The 21173-nt window shown below is 35.7% G+C and overlaps 1 protein-coding gene across 2 annotated transcripts in view; it reads right to left on the bottom strand.

Annotated features, from left to right (window-relative positions):
* The window catches only part of tnks1bp1 (tankyrase 1 binding protein 1), a 69042-nt gene that overhangs the window by 25811 nt on the left and 22058 nt on the right, over positions 1–21173 (bottom strand). For both annotated transcript variants that reach the window (NM_001267589.1, XM_073950313.1), the window contains 2 exon segments: positions 1823–1952; positions 5648–5745. In NM_001267589.1, coding sequence (NP_001254518.1) covers positions 1823–1952; positions 5648–5745 — 228 coding nt within the window.

Below are 21173 nucleotides of genomic sequence, written 5' to 3'. Positions count from 1 at the left end.
GTTGCCACAGCGGAATGAACCGCAAACTTATCCAGCATACGTTTTATACAGCAGATGCCCTATTAGCTGCAACCCAGTACTGGGAAACATTCTTACACACTCATTCACACACATACAGTACAGCCAATTTAGTTTATTCAATTAATCTATACTGCATGTCTTTGGAATTGTGGGGAAACCGGAGCACCCGAAGGAAACCCACGCCAACACAGAAAAGAACAAACTCCAACCTTCCCACCAACCTTCTTGCTTTGAGGTGACAGTGCTAACCACTGAGCCACCATGTCAACCTGTATGTATGTCTTGTCAGCTCAGTCCCTTTATTAATCCAGGGTCGCCACAGCAGAATGAACTGCCCTTCCAGCCGCAACCCATCTCTGGGAAACATTCACACACACACTCATACACTACGGACAATTTAGCCTACCCGATTCACCTGTACCGCATGTTTTTGGACTGTGGGGGAAACCGGAGCACCCAGAGGAAACCCACGAGAACGCAAGGAGAACATGCAAACTCCACACAGAAACGCCAACTGAGTCGAGGCTTGAACCAGCGACCTTCTTGCTGTGAGGCGACGGCACTACCTACTGCGCCACTGCTTCGCCCCTATGTATGTCATATTGTAGGAAAAATTTAAGAGAACTTTGTTTCATTAAAAGCAAAAGGGACAGCTCAAAGTAACTCCAAGGTATCTCCTTTCATTCTTTCACAGAACAAACCTATCTGAGGGACGGCACACATAATCTTTTCCAAGCTAGCATGCATTTAGAAGTACTAAAACCTAAAATTTAAATATCCTAATAAATTCATTCATTCATTTTCCTTCGTCTTAGTTCCTTCCATCATTTGGAATGAACCGCCAACTTATCCAGCATATATTTTACACAGCGGATGCTCTTTCAGCTGCAACCCAGTACTGGGAAACATACATACATCCTTATTCACACTCATACACTACGACCAATTTAGTTTATTTAATTCACCTATAGCGCATGTCTTCGGACTGTGGGGCAAACCGGAGCACTCGGAGGATACCCACATCAACACAGGGAGAACATGCAAACTCCACACAGAAATGCGAACTAGGCTAGCTGGGACTTGAACCAGCGACCTTCTTGCTGTGAGGCGACAGTGCTAACCACTGAGTCACCGTGTTGCCCTATTCTAATAGATTCTCTTTCCTAATAAACATTTATTTTGCAATCTTTATTTTTAAAGACCATGTTTATTTCTAAATAGTTCAGTCTCAGATATATGAGAATCCAAATGTTTTAACCCTTTTTCAATAGCTGGAAACCGAATGTTGTATACAGCTGATGTAACTGTGTTTAAAAGGAATGTTTTTACACCGAAACCAGAAATGTAGCTTGTTTTTCCCTTTAACAGCTGTCAGCCTGCCAATAATGTTATTCTTCCAAAGTCAAGAATACCCATGGATGAGTTGACATGGAGTGACCTTATTGCTATGCTATGATTGCTATGCTATCAGGTTAAACTTGACTGATTTCTGTGAGAATCTTGGGTCTATGTGGGTTCCAGTAGGTTTTCTGCAGTATTTGTGATGATTGGGATGCAGCTCAACAGATGATTCATCGGAATGATCTACCTTCTGACATTTTCCAAATGATCAACCAGAAGTTACTGTATTTGTTGCTCTTACAACTGGGATCAACGACAAGGCATTTGTCAAGTAATGTACACATAAATTTTGCTTGTAAAAGTAAATCAGATGGTGATCGGTTATGCATTTCTATGCATTATATTAATATATATTAAAGACAGACACTTTTTAACACCATAGAATGAGACTGAAAAGTACCTCAAGAAGAGGCAGTGGTTCGGGCTCCTCCTGAATTGGGGTATTTGTGTTTTCTGAATCACTGGATGTTTTTCGCCGTCTGGCTTGATTCAGTCTCTGAAGGGCTTGATTGAGTCTCGCTGTGCCCTGACTGAACAGATAAAAGAAACAACACATGAAACTTAAATTTGCACCAGTGTGCAGCTTCCACTTGGATGATGCGAAAGCAGCCACAGGACAATGGTGCCAGTGCACTCACCACACACCAGCTATAGGGGGAGGGGAGAGACAGTAATAGAGTCAATGAGGTGGATGGGGATGATTGGGAGGCCATGATAAGTAGGGATTGATGGAGGGAATTTGGCCAGGACAGCCCAAATGGACAAAAAAAAAAAAAAAAACGCCCAAAATATTAGATTCATATTTTATGAAGTTTAATTTATTTAAATCAAAATTAACCTAGTTACTTCATTCATTCACTCATTCATTCATCATTCACTCATTCACTCATTTATTCATTCGTTCGTTCGTTCGTTTGTTCGTTCGTTCGTTCATTCATTCACTTATTCATTCATTCATTCATTCATTCGTTCGTTTGTTCGTTCGTTTGTTCATTTGTTCGTTCGTTCATTCATTCACTTATTCATTCATTCATTCATTCATTCATTCATTCATTCATTCATTCATTCATTCATTTATTCATTAATTCGTTCGTTCGTTCATTCATTTATTCATTCATTCATTCATTCACGCATTCATTCATTCAATCATTTATTCACTCATTCATTCGTTCACTCATTCATTCATTCACTCATTAATTAATTAATTCTCTGTCGCTTTTCCGGGGCCAGGTTGCGGGGACAGCAGTCTTAGGAGAGAACTCCAGACTTCCCTGTCCCCAGACACTTCCTCTGGTTCTTCCGGAGGGATCCAGAGGCGTTCCCAAACTAGCCGAAAGACATAATCCCTCCAGCGTGTCCTGGATCTTCCCCGAGGCCTCCTCCCAGTGGGACATGTCTGGAACACCTCCCTGGGTAGGCGTCCAGGAGGCATCCGAAACAGATTCCCGAGCCACCTCAGCGGACTTCTCTCAATGTGGAGGAGCAAACCCCTACTTTGAGCTCCTCCCGGGTGACAGAGCTCCTCACCCTATCCATAAGGGTGGGCCCTGCCACCCTGCGAAGTAAACTCATTTCGGCCGCTTGTATTAGAGCTATATTGTTGGGGGATAATGCCCTTGGTAGGGTCTCCCAAGGAAAACATGTCTTAGGTGACCGCTCAGACTAAGTGCGGTTGAAAAAACCTTTTTGAGTATAATAACATCAAGGACTGTGACGTCGCCCAGGAGGCCGCAGCTGGGACCCCATCCTGGAGCCAGGCCTGAGGTTTGGGCTGGTATGCGACATGGGACCATCCTCCCGCAGGCCCACCACATGCAGGGGGAGCTGTAAGGGGCCGGTGCATTGTGGAATGGGTGGTGATCGATACACTACCTTTTAGAGTAGGCAATGTTTTACTTTCGAAATAGCGTATAAATTCATCTTATTTTGGCATTTATAATTTTTTTGAACATATTTAGGCTCTGCTTGTCAATCAGACAATGCTTCTGTTTGTTTTTGTTGTCAATTGTGAAAAAAAATTATCGATAAAAGTGCCCTAATAAAACGCCATGAGTGTAACTGCAGGCACTGCGTGATGTGCATGCACACGAGGGGGACTCTGATTAATCTGGGGAGTCCGATTTTAACAACTTTCCTTCACCTCCTCCTGCGGATTGGTCCATGCAGTTTGCGCTATGCACTGGTCACTCCTAACTGAATGGAGTAGGACACACAGTTGTTTTGTTAAAAGAAGTTGCATAAACAAAAATTGTCGTTTCAAAACCACCAAATTTTTGTCAACCCGCCTATGCCATTTTTATCTGCATAATGAAGATGCGCGGATCAGCTGAAATGTCACCTGACTAATCATCCACGCGGCCGCACATAAAATTTCATGTGATATATATATATCTGCACTCGACCCGCACCCGATCGTATCTTTAATAATTCAAACTCTTTGTTTTAAGCATGATGTTAGGTCAGTGTGGACCGTTTGTTATTAACAGCAGATTCAGTGAGCTAATTTGTACATCCCTTGCCAGAGACAACATGGAAGGGGCGTATATCAAGGCAGCACAGGTCCGTCCACTCATGCATCCACGTTACCTCCAGTTGTATTTTTTGCTGTCCTGACAAATCTAAGAACTTAAAGTGCTTGTCAGACTTTAGCCCCTTTCACACAGTGATACCGGTAAATATCCGGAAAATTTCCGGAACGACTTTACCGGTATGTTCAAAAAAGCGGTGTTCACACAGGCGAGGACGTTACGGAAATTTTCCGGAAAAGAGCATTCACACATCCATTCCAAAATACCGGTAAATTCTGACATCATTCACCACAAATGAGCTTTAAACGGCTGCGCTTGTATTTGTAAACATTTGACTAAATTACAAACTCTGTGGATGATCAATATTGTGAACAACTTTCTCAGGATCACTTTCGCATGTCGAGATGTTCATAATATGTGCGTGTGCTGGCGCTCACAGGCTGTTTCACAGGCACACGAACGTAAACAAACAACGGCTTATCATAAGCCTCTCATCGATGATTATTTACACAGTTGGCATTAAGAAGAACATATAAACGTTACCTGACTAACTTCTAGCAGCTAAATGTGTCTGGAAAAATATTCAAAGGCTTTTATCCTCACAAACCGCGCGGACGTAAATGCGTCTGACTGTTGTGATTGGCTAAAGCAGACGTCTCACGTCAGCACGTTCTAGACGTGCACGCGCTTATTACGGGAATCTTCCTTCTGCATTCACACAGCGCAGCATTCCGGCAAATTGCCGGTAATGTTACAACTTCTCTTTCCGGAAAATAGCCAGAACGAATTTACCGGTATTTTCAAAAAGGACCTGTTCACACATACAACCTTTCCGGAAAATTGCCGCCAATTTTCCGGAAAGGTCTGTATGTGTGAAAGGGGCTTTTGACTTGACCGGCCTTTCGATTTAGCACACACATGATGTTTTAAAATTGAGGTACCGGTCTTGTGGCTTTCATATAAAGTGCTTTACAGTCGTTGCATAGCCTATTACATACCCAGCACTTGATTCAACCTCGTTAACCTTTGCTAAAACGCTGCCATGCGGCACTTTTCTTTCCTTCCTTTTGTTTTGTTTTTAATTCTTCCTTTTTAAGTTTCTCTCGGATCGGTTTCACCTCCATTTCTGCTTTAACAAATGAGTTTAAAAAGTACAAAGCAAAAATCAATATTAATTAAACTCATCCACCTGTGACCAAATTCTCAACTAATCATAATATATTTTTTATTACTAGATCGACTCGTGGATTATCGTTCAGCACCTGCGGATATAACCGCCATCTGCGCATCACTACTGCACAATCAAATTCAAAAGCACCCAATTTGACGAGAAACCTGCCAATCTGGCAATACTGCCAAGGTAACACCTCTACTCTTTATGAGGGGTGCCATGGGATTTTTAATGACCACAGAGATTCAGCACCTCAGTTTAGCGTCTTATCCGAAAGTCGGTGCTCACTGATAGACATAGTGTCCCCTTCACTATACTGGGGCATTAGGACTCGCAGGTTGAGCACTGCTAACTTCACTAACACCACTTCCAACACCTGCCAACAGTTTTCCCATGTGGTCTCCCATCCAGGTACTGACCAGGCTCAGCCCTGCATAGCTTCAGTGAGTAACCAGTCTTGGGCTGCAGGGTGATATGGCTGTGGCTAATGATGATAATGCTGATGGTGGTGTCAGATATTTCTTACCTGTCAACAGTGTCACTGTTTTCACTTTGTTCCTCTGTTTCCTCGATTAGATTCTCTGTGTCCTGATCTTCTTCTGGTTCACAGTCCTTCAACTGATCCTGAAAGGTTTAATAGGAGCAAAATAAGTGCTTTAGTACACATATCGCAGTAAACTCCTGCCAAACCCTGCTGAAAAATACATCCAGTTGTAGTATTTTCAGTTGTGGAAGCTGATTTATCCTACAGACTTCTTAAATAGACTAACCAGCTCCACACTATACTGTAAAAATATCCGTAATTAGCAGTTTTCCGTATTTTGTGACTCATGTTTATATTTCTCCTCTTTATTTATGCTTTTGAATTGTATTATGGGATTTGGATCTTTCTTCCAACAACTTTAAACCTTGAAAAGCTCAAAAAAGTGACTTTTGTGATCTTTTTTTAATAGTTTAAAGTGATATATCGTCTGAGTTGGTGTTATATATTACGTAACAAACACCTTGTAATAAACTGCCAGTAAATTTTCTGATATTTTACACACTTATTTTATAATTCTCTGAAACTGATGGTATGACAGATTCTTGGAGTAAAGCCACTAAAGTGAAACTCTGAGGAGCAAAACTCGTTTGTGGCTCTCGTTTCTTTGCAATGGATTAAACAGGTAGAACATACAGATTTAAGTACAGAGTGTATTTTTTCATCCTTAAAATAGCAAAAGTGGATTCGAACACAGCCTTAATGCTTTTGAACCATACGCTTTAGACTTTGCGCCTAGATCGTTAAAACAGAGCCCTTAATTTTTTGGCTGTTGTTGTTTTTTGTTTTTCATTTGAGTTTTGTTTATATGTATTTTTTTGGCTTAAAGGTCTAAAGGGTACATGGCAATGAGCAAATCTGATGCACAAGTTTGTGCAAAAGTACAAAGCTGCATAAAATATTTATTTCTAAACATATTTTAATGAGCCGACATCGACACACACCTTGTCAAAACTGTCCTTTATACACACACACACACACTGTGCTTTGAACAAACAACAGATACTTTGAATTTCACGCCACTCTGCTTCTCCAAACATGTCATTGTACAGGAATTGTTACTAGGAAACAAAACACTTCCTTGAAAAACAAAGCTCTGCATTGAGCAAATGTTCGTTCCACACCAAGACAATGTGAATTATACGCTATAAATGAACGTGAAACTATTTAAAGTAAACAGATGCATGATTTCTTTCTCTTTTTATACTTACACAGGGTGGAGGCTCTTAAAGACACCGGAAATAATGTTAAAAAAGATGGAAATTGAGTGAAACAACTAAAATGGCAAAGACTAAATCAGAATATGCATAAGAGGACTTAAGAGCAATCATAACACTTATTTAAATATTATTATAATACATGGTTTATCACTTACTGAATCAATGTAAATTGCATTCATTCATTCATTCGTTTTCCTTCGGCTTAGTCCCTTATTTATCAGGACTCGCTACAGTGGAATGAACCACTAACTATTCCAGCATAAGTTTTATGCAATGAATGCCCTTCCAGCTGCAACTCAGTACTGGGAAACACCCATACACACTCATTCACACACTCAAACACTGCGGCCAATTTTAGTTTATCCAATTCACCTATAGCGCATGTCTTTGGACAGTGGAGGAAACTGGAGCACCAGTGCTAACCACTGAGCCACCGTGCCGCCCAATATATTTACATAGCAAACAGCGATTTAAAATTGCAATAATATTTCACAATATTACTGCTTTTACTGTGTTTTTGATTAAATGAATACAGCTATGATGAGTAAAAGAATTGTCTATCAGAAAGACACAGAAAGGAAACCTCAAACATTTAACAAAACAGCAAATCTTCTGAGTTTTGGGTGGATTAAAACTTGTCATGACCAACAGTGATGCTCACAGAGGAAAAAGAGAAGAACTGAACACATTTACAAGTGAGAAAAACAAGCCTCGACAGTTCGAGATTCCAGGTGAAATGATTGCAGAACGCCTCTCGTCCTGTTTAACAGTATCTGATGTGAACTCACTGACTCATGCATGTGAAGCAACAGGATTTATGAGCAGATTCTAATGAATCCTAATAATGTTCATTTACAGATGAGCAAAAGTAAACCCAGATTCAGAAGAAAATTATTCTAGAATGCTTCACGTGGTTTAAACATATAAGTTGTGAAAACACTGACTCATATTCTATCTAATAATTATACTAATAATAGCAATAATGCTAATAATAATGCTAATAATAATAATAAAATAATAATAATAATAACTATTATTATTATTATTAGTAGTAGTAGTAGTAGTAGTATTATCATTATTATTATTATGTACTGGTAAGTCTAGATGTTTTAGATAATAATAAAAATAATAAGAAGAATAAACAACTTTTATTATAATTCAAATCAATATATAACAATGATAAGATATTCAAGAAATAATAATATTCAATAAGATAACGATAATATTAATTTAACTAAAATAATATTTTATTGATGTAATTTATCAATCTAAAATTTTTAAATAAAAACAACAACTAATATAATTATAGTACTGATACAGATAAAAAAGTTCAGAATTCCAGAAGTTAGTAACTTAAATAATTTAATAATTATTATTAATATTAATAATTATTATAATAATATCTCACAATCATTTTTATTTACCAAAAATAATTTTATAGATAGTTTATCAATAAAAAACGAATATAATTATAGTACAAAACAGCCATAAAAAGATCAAAATTCCAGTAGTTAAATAATAATAATAATAATTATTATTATTTTATTATTATTATTCCCCCACAGTCCAAACACATGCGGTACAGGTGAATTGGGTAAGTTAAATTGTCAGTAGTGTATGTGTGTGAATGAGTGTGTGTGGATGTTTCCCAGAGATGGGTTGCGGGTGGAAGGGCATCCGCTGTGTAAAAACATGCTGGATAAGTTGGCGGTTATTCTGCTGTGGCGACCCCGGATTAATAAAGAGACTAAGCCGAAAAGAAAATGAATGAATGAATAAATAATAATAATAATAAACTTTTTAAATCATTAATATATAACAATAAGATATTTAATATATAATAATATTCAATAATACAATAATATTAATTTAACTAAAATAATATTTTATTGATATAATTTATCAATTAAAAAACTAATATAATTATAGTACTAAAACGTCAATAAAAAGATGTTAGTTGCTTAGTAGTTAGTTAATTAATAATAATAATGATAATAATCAATCATTATCATTATCAAAATAAAAATAGCTTAAATAGTAATTGCTCATTTAACTTATACAATATTATATAGATATAAATTATCAATTAAAAAATATTATTTAAATATACTTAAATAAACTGATATAAATATAGTACTAATACTGCTATAAAAGTTCAGAATTCCTGTAGTTAGTTAATAATAAAAATAATAACAATAATAAAAACAACAACAACGACTACTAATATTATTATTAACTATTATAATTAACACCAGCAACAACAAAAACAATATTAAAAATATGCAAAAAATAATATACTCTTTTTCTCTCTTACACACACACACACACACACGCAAATTTCAACTGTAACTTTAAAATAACTTTAAAGATCGCGCAAAAATCCTGAATGTTTTTTTTGTTGAAAGTCTGTACAATTCATGAAAGGTGGACACAAACAGAAAGAATGAGTAGAAGCAGAGAAAGCAGCGTATATCAATCTTACATTACTGGACTGTGCTGCAGTCGTGCGTTTGCGCAGAGAAAACCGATTGCGAAGCGACTGCCGTCCACGAGAAGCGAAACTTCGGAGGGGTGAAATAGCTCTTTCAAAACGTCCCTCTCGCTCCTCATCCTCGCCTTCATCCATCACTTCCTTCCTCTCCAGAGTGCCAGACATAACCTCCACCGCCTCCTGTAAAGAGCGCCGCATGCTGCCCATCCATCCCGACACCTGTGTCTGCGCCTCCGACAGCTTACTGCCCAAAAACTGCATCCTGCTCACCTTGATTGACAAAGTTGAGGAAGTCGAGTCTTTTTGTTGTTTTGTGGGGTTTAAATCCCCGATTTGAAGTCTAGAAGATGATGTACTCAATGGTCCTTGGCATCACAGAGTTCACCCCAACTGACAAAGTTGAGGAAATCCAGTCTTTCTGTGAGTTTCATGGATTTAAATCCCAGACATGAGGTCTAGATGGTAATGCATACAATGAGCATTGGCGTCTATAAAGGTATAGACTTTCCCCTGATTGATCCCCTGTCTTCCGGTTGTTTTTTGGGTTTAAATACCAAGTATGAGGTCTATGTGGGGAGAGACCCAATGTGCATTGGCATTTATGAATGGATAGATTTGACCATGAATGACAGAACTTAGGAAATGAAGTCTTTCTGTGAGTTTCATTGGTTTAAATTCCAGATTTGAGGTCTAGAAGATGATGTATCCAATGTGCTTTGGCATCACAGTTTACCCTGACGGACAAAGTTGAGGAATTTGACTCTTTCAGTAGTTTTTTGGGTTTAAATCCAAATGAGGTCTATGTGGCGATAGACCCAATGTGGGGCTAAAATCCCAGTTATAGAGATGTATCCAATGTGCATTGGCATCTATGAAGGCATAGATTTTACCATGAATTACAAAGTTGATGAAATCAAGTATTTCTGTAAGTTTTATGGGTTTAAATTCCACATATGAGCTCTGGAAGAGGATGTATCCAATGTGTATTGGGATTACAGATTGTGTTTTGATTCACAAAGTTGAGGAAATCGAGTCTTTTAGTTGTTTTGGGGGGGTTTAAATCCCAGATGTGAGGTCTATATGGTGATGTATCCAATGTGCATTGGCATCAAAGATTTTACCTCCATTGACAAAGTTGAGGAAATAGAGTCTTTTAGTTGTTTTGGCGTTTAAATCTCAGATATGTGGTCTAGACGATGATGTATCCAATGTGTATAGGGATCTAGACATAGATTTTACCCCAATTAACAAAGTTGAAAGAACTTTCAGTTGTTTTTTGGGTTTACTGTAAATACCAGTTATGAGGTCTATATATGCCAATGTGCCCTGGCATATATGAGGGCGTAGATTTTATCATGAATTAAGGAACTGAGAAGATTTAGACTTTTGTGATTTTTATGGGTTTAAAACACAGATATGAAGTCTAGAAGAGGTTGTACCCAATGTGGATTGGCACCACGATTGTTCCCCAAATGACAAAGTCAGTCAAGTCTTTCAGTCGTTTTTGGGTTTAAACCCCAGTGATTAGGCCTATGTGGCGATGGACCCAATGTGCATTGGCATCTATGAAGGCATATATTTTGCCATGAATGACAGTTGAGAAAATCAAGTCTTTCTGTGAGTTTAGGGGTTTAAATCCCAAATACAGGGTCTAGAAGATGATGTACCCAATGTACATTGGCATCACAAACTTTACCCTGTTTCACAAAGTTGAAGAAATCAAGTCTGAGTTGATCTTTGGGGGGTTCCTATGCCAGATATGAGGTCTATATGTTCATGGACCCAGTGTGCAATCCTCTGTGCTCTTTATGAAAATCCTCAAAAGTAATGTTGATCACCTTTAGTCGAATTCTTCTTTTGAATAAGGTAGGTATTAAAAAATATTTTAAAAATGCTTTGAGTTTAAATCCCAGATATGAGGTCTAGATGTCAATGTATTGGCATCTAGGCATCTCAGACTTTTCTAAATGTGATCACAAAAAAATAAATAAAAACCCGTTGTCGATGCCCTTCTGACTCGTTCCTCCACATTAACGTCTTATTCTACAGTTGGTCACCTCCAGGTTAATTCTCCAGATGAATACGGTAGAAATTTCGAAGTGTTTAAATCCCTAATAAGACATTTAAAGGGGGGACATAAACAATGTGCATTGGCATATCAGACTTTATGCCAGTTTCTGATCACAGAAAGCCCTCCAGGACCAATCCTTAATGCTCTTCAGGAAAATCCTCCAAATTAACATTGATCAACTCCAGTAAAATTCTTCTAGGAATAAAAGTTAGGAATAAAAGCAAGTATTTAAAAAAAAATATGTTAGGTTTAAATCCCATATATGAAGTCTAGATGTCAATGTATTGGTATCTAGACATCTAAGACTTACTAAATCTAATCACAAATCAATTGTTGATTCTATTCTGACACATTCGTCCACATTAGTGTCTCGTTTTATTCTCCAGTTAACCACCTCCAGTTGATAATCTCTCCTCATGAAGTTAATTAGTATTGCAAATGAAGGTTTAAATCCCAGATATGAGGTCTAGATGGTGATGCACCCAATGTGCATTGGCATCTCAGACTTTATGCCAGAATCTGATCACAGAAAGCCCTCCAGGATCAATCTTCTGTGCTCTTCAGGCAAGTCCTCCAAAATAATGTTGATCACCTTCCATAAAATTTTAATTTTAAATAATAATAAAAAAAAGTTTTGGGCTTAAATCCCAGATATGAGGTCTAGATGTCGATGTATAGGCATTTAGACATCTCTGACTTTCCTAAATCTGATCACAAAAAAAAAATAAATTAAATAAAAAAATCAATCAATCAATCGTTGATGCTCTTCCGACACATTTCTCCACATTAATGTCTTGTTTTATTCTCCAGTTGATTACCTCCAGGTTAATTCTCCAGATGAAAATGTAGGAATTTCCTCAAGATATGAAGTCTAGATGGTGATGCACTAAATGTGCATTGGCATCTCAGACTTTATGCCAGCATCTGATCACAGAAAGCACTTCAGGATCAAAACTCTCAGGCAAATCCTCCAACTTAATGTTAATCACCTCCAGGTTAATTCTCCTCATGAATAAATTAGGAATGCAAACGAAGGTTTAAATCCCAGATATGAGGTCTAGATGGTGATGCACCCAATGTGCATTGGCATCTCAGACTTTATGCCAGTAGTTGATCATAAAAAGCACTTCAGGATCAACCCTCAAAGCTTTTCCTCCACATTAATGTCAATCCATTCTCCCGTTGATCATCTCCAGTGAATCCATCCTTTTGAATAAAGTTTTTAATACAAGTGAAAGAAAATAAAACCTTCAGTCAAACTCAGTGCTGAAGCCCGTGAGCCGTTTCTAAGACCTCAATAAAAAAAAAAGCACAGCAGCGCTACGCCAAGCCCACTTCTTACAGGTACAAACAGGTACCGGAAACAGACACAGCCCTCAAATGACTGACAACATCCAAGAGAAAGAGAGCGAGAGAGAGAAAAAGGGGGAAGGGATGGAAGAAGATCATGGAAAATGAATCATTTATAATAGTAAAATATAAAATGACAGAGAGAGAGAGAGAGAGAAGGCAGGAAACTTTGCTGTAGCTCTGAACTTTGGAAGAGAAACAGTAAACCACAAAGCCTTCATGCAAATCCTGCTGAATCAGGTGCTTTATACTTGACCGTGTGTTAGTTTGACTATTTGTCCTGAATAACAGCCAATGTTTGTCTAATATGAGCCATAGCGTGTGTGAGCATGTGTGTTTATCACACCAGCTTTTAGGAGTCTAACTGGAGGTCATTCATTTATTACTAAATAATGGTACAGGAGAATAGCATGATAATATTAAGATGCTGTATTTCTATAACTTAAGATTGTGCTAAATATTGTGCTTAACATTTTAATAGAAAATTTTTCTTATTTTGCGATTCATGTTTTTATTTTATTTTTTAATTTTTTTTATTTATGCTTTTGAATTGCCTTTTAGGACCTACAATTTTGTCAAAGTGCTAACCATCTTATTTTAATTATTAAGTATGTATTCACAAAATTTCCTTTGAACTGTAAATTATTACAGTTTTATAACAAATGTTATGAGATTAGTATTTTAAATAAATAAATATGAAAATAAAATTTATTACAAATTTATGTCGGTAATTTTCACAGTTTATGATGGCATAGCAGTCAAAGATAGGACAAACGAGCACATGTAAAGGCCAAATTCTGGACTGTGTCAGTGGGGGGCAGGTCTTTTGAACCACCCAAACCCCCCCCCGGCTACTGAATATTATTTGAAAAAAAAAAAAAAAAAAAAAAAAAAAATATATATATATATATATATATATATATATATATATATATATATATATATATATATATATATACATACATATACATATATATATATATATATATATATATATATATATATATATATATATATATATATATATATATGTGTGTGTGTGTGTATGATTCATGTTTTTATTAAAAACATTTTTTTGATGTTTATTTATGCTTTTTAATTTCATTATAAAACCTTGATCTTTCTTACAACAATTTTAAACCTTGAAAAGTGCAAAAAGTGACTTTTATGAACATTTGTAATAGTTAAAAGTGATAATTGTCCGGGTTGGTGTTAAATATTACGCTACAAAAACCTGCTAATAAACTGCCAGTACATTTTCTGGTATTTTATCTTATTTCTCTATATATTGTTATTTCTTATACATTATAATGTTTCAAGCTACTAAAATGTCAACAAAAGTCACTTTGTTAAAGTGTAGAGTTGAATATTCAACATCAAAAGTCGACAGAGCAGAGATCAACATCACATAATGCAATTCACAACCATAATAAACAAAAAATGAATCACAAAACTGTTAATTAACAGATATTATAACAGTGTACTCTTATTTTATTTTGTACATAATTGGTAGATTCGTTTAAGAAAAGTCTGCTTTAGCCATTCTACTTCATATTAACTTATGTGTTACTTCAGTGTCATTATTTGTCAAATTTACTGGTAAGTTCTGAGTGAAAATTCTTTTACAGTCAGTTAAATAACCCATTTAGTCAAACCAAATTATTCATTTTCTTTTTAATTTACTGTATTTCATATTAGGTATGGGTTTGAGTAAAATGTTAACATTTGTTTTATTTTTATAAAGGTCTAATAACACTTCTTCCAAATTAAAAACATTAATTCATTCATTGTCTTTTGGCTTAATGCCTTATTCATCACGGGTCACCAGAGCGGAATGAACCGCCAATTCATTCATTCATTTTCTTGTCGGCCTAGTCCCTTTATTGATCCGGGGTCGGAATGAACCACCAACTTATCCAGCAAGTTTTTTTTTTTACGCAGCGGATGCCCTTCCAGCCGCAACCCATCTCTGGGAAACATCCACACTCACACATTACGGACAATTTAGCCTACCCAATTCACCTGTACCGGATGTCTTTTGACTGTGGGGGAAACCAGAGCAAAGCCACGCAAAGGCAGGGAGAACATGCAAACTCCACACAGAAACGCCAACTGAGCTGAGGTTCGAACCAGCAACCCAGCGACCTTCTTGCTGTGAGGCGACAGCACTACCTACTGCGCCACTGCCTCGCCATGAACCGCCAATTATTTCAGCATATGTTTTGTGCAGCGGATGCCCTTCCAGCCGCAACCTAGTACTGGTAAATATCCACACACTCTCACATTCACACACACTCATACACTACGGCCAATTTAGTTCATCCAATTCACCTATAGCACATATTTTGGCATCTGGTAGAAACCCATGTCAATATGGGGAAAACATGCAAACTCCACACAGAAATGGCAACTGGCCCACCTGGAACTCGAACCAGCGACCTTCTTGCTGTGAGGCGACAATGCTAACCACTGAGCCACCACATTAAAACAATACTTTCATTTAGAGATTCTGGTGTTGTTGTTGAAAATCACAAAGTTCAATGGGTCAGAGGCAAAACAAACTCTAAATGCCTTGTAAAACTTTCTTCTAAAATAAATATTTCTTTCTCAGGCTCTTGTTAGTAATTTTTCGTTTATGGTGATGAATATGTTCTTTCATTGCCTTTAAAGTGAAATAATTGAACAAACACAGAAGGTTGAGAAAAATGTTCATTTCAGATGGCATTTAGGAGGTTTTTGCATCTGAACCCTTCATTTATGAAATAACATCGACCCCTGGTGGTCAAACAAACACCTCAATAGCATTCTTCCAAAACCAACACTGGTTCATCTGTCCATGCACACAACTCTTCAGTGATAGTCAGGCACTACTGTACTGTACACACTGTAAATCATCTGTTTTTTAGTAGTCGTATATATATTTTAATGATATTGAGCATAGCTTGTAATTCACAGGTGTTTTTTTACATTTATTCACGGTTTTAAAATAGATCTTTAAACTTTGATTGCTGCTTCAAGAGTTTTTGATATTTAAATTTACACTTAAATTTTTATTAAATACATTTAATTTTAACTAAAAAGTTACTTTATTTACATATTTTATGCCTCTGTTTGAAACAATATATTGTCTGGGCTGGTCATGAACAGTAAATTACTGTACAAAAAACGGGTAATGAGCCGCCAGTACTATTTAAGTAGTAGTAGTAGTAGTAATAATAATAATAATAATATTTATATTATTAATATTATTATTATTATTATATTATAATTATTAATAATATTATTATTATTATTACTACTATTATTACTACTATTATTACTACTATTATTACTACTATTATTACTACTACTACTATTATTATTATTATTATTATTATTACTACTACTACTATTATTATTATTACTATTATTACTACTACTATTATTACTACTACTACTATTATTAATATTATTATTACTATTATTACTACTACTATTATTATTATTATTACTACTACTACTACTACTATTATTACTACTACTATTATTATTATAATTATTATTATTATTACTACTACTACTATTATTACTACTACTATTATTATTATTATTATTATTATTATTACTATTATTACTACTATTATTATTATTACTACTACTACTACTATTATTATTATTATTACTATTATTATTACTACTACTACTACTATTATTACTACTACTATTATTATTATTATAACTAATTTTATTAACAATACCACATATAGTATATGACTAAAGGTATAAGCCAGGGCTGTCCAACCTTGGTCCTGGAGGACTCGTGTCCTGCATAGTTTAGCTCCAACTTCCCTCAACACACCTGCCTGGAAGTTTCTAGTATACCTAGAAAGGGCTAGATTAGCTAATTCAGGTGTGTTTAACCGGGGTTGGAACTAAAACAAGCAGGACATCGGCTCTCCAGCACAGAGTTTGGACACCCCTGGTATAAGCAAAGCACTGTTCAAAAGGTGAATTATTCAGACATTTCAGCAAAAGTAAAAATGAAAGCGACGCCAGAAATAAGTCCACCTGACGTTACAGAGAATCATATTTCATAACTCTTAGTGTTGAATAGCTCAAATGATTTCTTCAGAATTACACAAGATTAAATCATTTCCAAAGAACTTCACAGGTGGGAAATTAAATTTCCAAGCAAACAGGAAAACATACATTATATATATATATATATATATATATATATATATATATATATATATATATATATATATATATATATATATATATATATATATATATATATATATATATACCTAAGAAACCTATTATGCCCCTTTCTACAGGATGTCAAATAAGTCTCTGATGTCGCTAGAGTGTGTATGTGAAGTTTCAGCTCAAAATACCACACTAATAGTGTTTTATAACTCTCTAAATCCGTCCCTTTTAGCCTCCTAATTGTGGTGTTTTGGTGACTGTCCCTTTAAATTTATTATATATTTAAATTCAATTGAGACTGTGCTCTTTTCAAAAGAGGGCGGAGCCACAAATGCCTGTGTCAGCATAGTGGTAGATTCTCAAACAAGACTAACATCCTATGCTAATGAGTGGGCGGGATTGTCCCTCTCTGATGACACGTATAAAGACAGAATGTCAATCCAAGGCTGCGTCCGAAACCGCCCACTACTTAGTAGGTACTGCATTTGAATTTAAAAGTACTACTCGGCCATTAGAAAAGTACGTTCTATACAGTATGATCTTGAAAAGTATGAATGGAATTTGGATGTACTACATCCGCCATTTTGTCACAGTCATGTGACCTACCTGCGTCATTTGCATCGCTTTACTCCTATTCATGAATTCGCTTGTGAGGCATCATGGGATAGCGCAGCGTGCATGCGATGCGCACTCCAGAATCTCGCCGGAAGTAGTAAGTCATCCGGGTACTTCTTGCATACTGATTTTCGAATTCTATGAATTCGGACATACTACTTGGCTCGCATACTGATTTTAGCGTACTATATAGTATGGAAGTATGCGGTTTCGAACGCAGCCAAGGTGTTTCTGCAGACTGTTTTAATGAAGTACAATTATAAAATTACATTTGTACCATTAGAAGCTGGTTATAATCACAGACTGTTGCCACAAAACTGTTTAAACGCCTTATAAAAGAGATCTTTCCATAATAGTTCCCCTTTAAAGCAACTGAAAAAAACTATTTTCACCAATAAAATCAAAATTCAAACTGTGTATGAGACCACCCAGAACACCCTACCTAGCAACACTCTTATTCTCTGAACACCTTAGCAACAGAGTATTATGCAACATTATATTATAATGCTGTTTTTTTCAACACGCTTACTGCGAAACTGTAAACATCAAGTATATCTGTGAACTGAATAAAATTAAATACTAAAAAAAAAAACATTTCTAAAACCTAACGAGGACAAATATCATAAAATTTCACACATCCACATATTTTATTTTGTACATAACGTGTACACTACACTGTAAAGATACATACTTCAAAGTTTTTTGTGTGTGTGTCAGTTATTCTGCTTCACATTTAATTTATTTTAATATTTGTGTGTTGCTATTTGTGAAATTTGATGGTTATTTCAAAGCATTTATTATTAATATTATAACAATATTAATGGCTAAGAGGTGGTAGCACAGGGTGTATGGGTGCTTCCCATTGATGGGTTGCAGCTGGAAGAAGTTCTGCTGCATAAAACGTGTGCTGGATAAGTTGGCGGGTCAATTCGCTGTGGCGACCCCTGAGTAGTAAAGTAACTACGCCAAAAAGAAAATCAATGAATGAATGATAAATTTAGTAATAGTCCAAAATATTATATAGCACAAAACAGTATACATCTATAGAGAAAAACTCGAGAAATCACTTGAAAACTTATTATATTAATATTATTAACCTTATTATTATTTTTTTTTCTGAGAGTCTACTGAACAAACCATCATTATACAATGACTTGCCTAATTACCCTAACCAGGCCCGTGCACAAACCCTCAGTGAGGCAGGTGCTCAATGCGGTGGTTGATGGTTGATGGGGTGGGATTGAAATCGCAAAGTGAAGAGCGGGGCGGGGGGGTGGGGGGCACCTCAGCTAATGAGGGCAAAGGGGTAGTGGCTCTAGCCACCGGGCCACCCCCCTGTGCAAAGCCCTGACCCTAAACTGCCTAGTTAACCTAATTAACCTAGTTAAGCCTTTAAATGTCACTTTAAGCTGTATAGAAGTGTCTTGAAAAATATCTAGTCAAATATTATTTACTGTCATCATGACAAAGATCAAATAAATCAGTTATTAAAGATGAGTTATTAAAAGTATTATGTTTAGAAATGTGTTAAAAAAGATATTTTTTTCTGTTGAACAGAAATTGGGGAAAAAATAAACAGGGGGGCTAATAATTCAAGGGGGCTAATAACTCTGACTTCAACTGTGTATAATATTGATTTTTTTTGTATTGGTTCTAAAACAAACAAACAGACAAAAAAATATATATCAATATAAACCAGTCTGCTAAACTGGCACTTTTTATTTTAAGCCCAATAACTAAATGACAGTATTTCATTTTCAGCTTGGAACATGATTAACATTACTAGTTAAAAGAATAACTTTCCTCAAACACATATAAAAGCAGAATTACAGAAAAACTGGAGAAATTTCAAGTGCTTTCTTGGATAAATGTGTTAGTTAGTTGATTTCTCTTTTATTCCTTTCTTTTATTTGGCACAGCCCGTTCCCTTTGACCTCTTAAGTCTGGTAAACTTGGTTGATTGTTTTTTGTGAAATCATTGTCTTATTTTTTATTACTACTTTTTGTGTTATACTTATTTTTTTCTATAAGCGTTTAAACAACCACAGCTTGTTTATATAAATTTTCATTCATTCATTTATTTTCTTTTCAGCTTACTCCCTTTATTAATACCGGGGTCGCCACAGCGGATTGAACCGCCAACTCATCCAGCGTGTTTTTACGCAGCTGATGCCCTTCCAGCCGCAACCCATCTCTGGGAAACATCCACACACTCATACACTATGGACAATTTAGCCTACCCAAATCACCTGTACTTCATATCTTTGGACTTTTGGGGGAAACCGGAGCACCTGGAGGAAACCCATGCGAAAACAGGGAGAACATGCAAACTCCACACAGAAACGCCAACTGACCCAGGCGAGACTCGAACCAGCGACCTTCTTGCTGCGAGGCGACAACACTACCTACTGCGCCGCCTATAATAATATCATATAGCTTATAACAATTATTATAACGTAATATAATATTTAAGGTTACTTAAATAGCACTTTTGTATCTTGTTGTTCCTCGTATTATAAATAGCAACAATAATTATACTGGCTTAATGTTTTCCTTTTCATTCACCTCGACCATTAAAAAGGAAGGGATGTAACAAGCTGTATAAGCAAAAAAACTAAAATAACCAATTCAACATTACTGCTAATTTTTAAATTTAAGGTTATGTTTGACACATAACAACACTTATTTCCTCTGGGACTTGCATATGACGAACATCTCAACCTACAGAATTTTGCAGATCATTTACATGAAATGTGAAGCAAGCAATTCCTCTTTCTATCCCCAAAACATTGCAGAGGAATCAACACAACGTCTGATCTCTCAGCATAATTAGTGGTGCTAAACTCAATTATAGCTCATATACTCAGGCTTGGATCAAATATAGTAAGGATGTGATTATTGCTGTGATTACACTGGTGCTCATGTAAACCAAATATACCACGAATGATGTAATTCTGATCTTAATTAGAGTCACCATAATCACAGTAAATGATGTGGATCACTGTGCATTATACAGACAAATATTAAAATTTTCACCACATTTTCCAGGATAAACATGTACCAGGCAGTATTTTGCATGAGTAGGAGGCCGACAAAAACAACACAGCAACAAACAGGCAAACAATTGAAGTTAAAAGTATGAAGTTAATCAACTAAAATACATTCAAAACTCTCTGAATATTATTAATAAATATGCATATTTATGCACATTTTTATGTTAATATTAGGATAAAAACAAACATATAAGTAAAAAAAAAAAAAAAATATATATATATATATATATATATATATATATATATATATATATATATATATATATATATATATATATATATATATATATATATATATATATAAAATAATGTTATAGATCATTTTGAGTGGTGTAAACAAAAACAAAGGTCCCAACGTATTCATGTTTTGCATTTTTTTATTTCTAGAGCTTTCCAAAAATCCAAAAAGAGCCACATATTGATAAATAATGTTATAATAGCTGTTTTAACATCAAGTTATGATTGAATTCACTCTTAATACACTTATGAAATAGTTTGATAACAAGCAGGAAATGCTCAT

Source organism: Danio rerio, chromosome 5, assembly GCF_049306965.1.
Source record: "Danio rerio strain Tuebingen ecotype United States chromosome 5, GRCz12tu, whole genome shotgun sequence".
In the NCBI taxonomy this organism is placed as follows: domain Eukaryota; kingdom Metazoa; phylum Chordata; class Actinopteri; order Cypriniformes; family Danionidae; genus Danio; species Danio rerio.
This window is presented reverse-complemented; position numbering and strand designations above follow the sequence as displayed.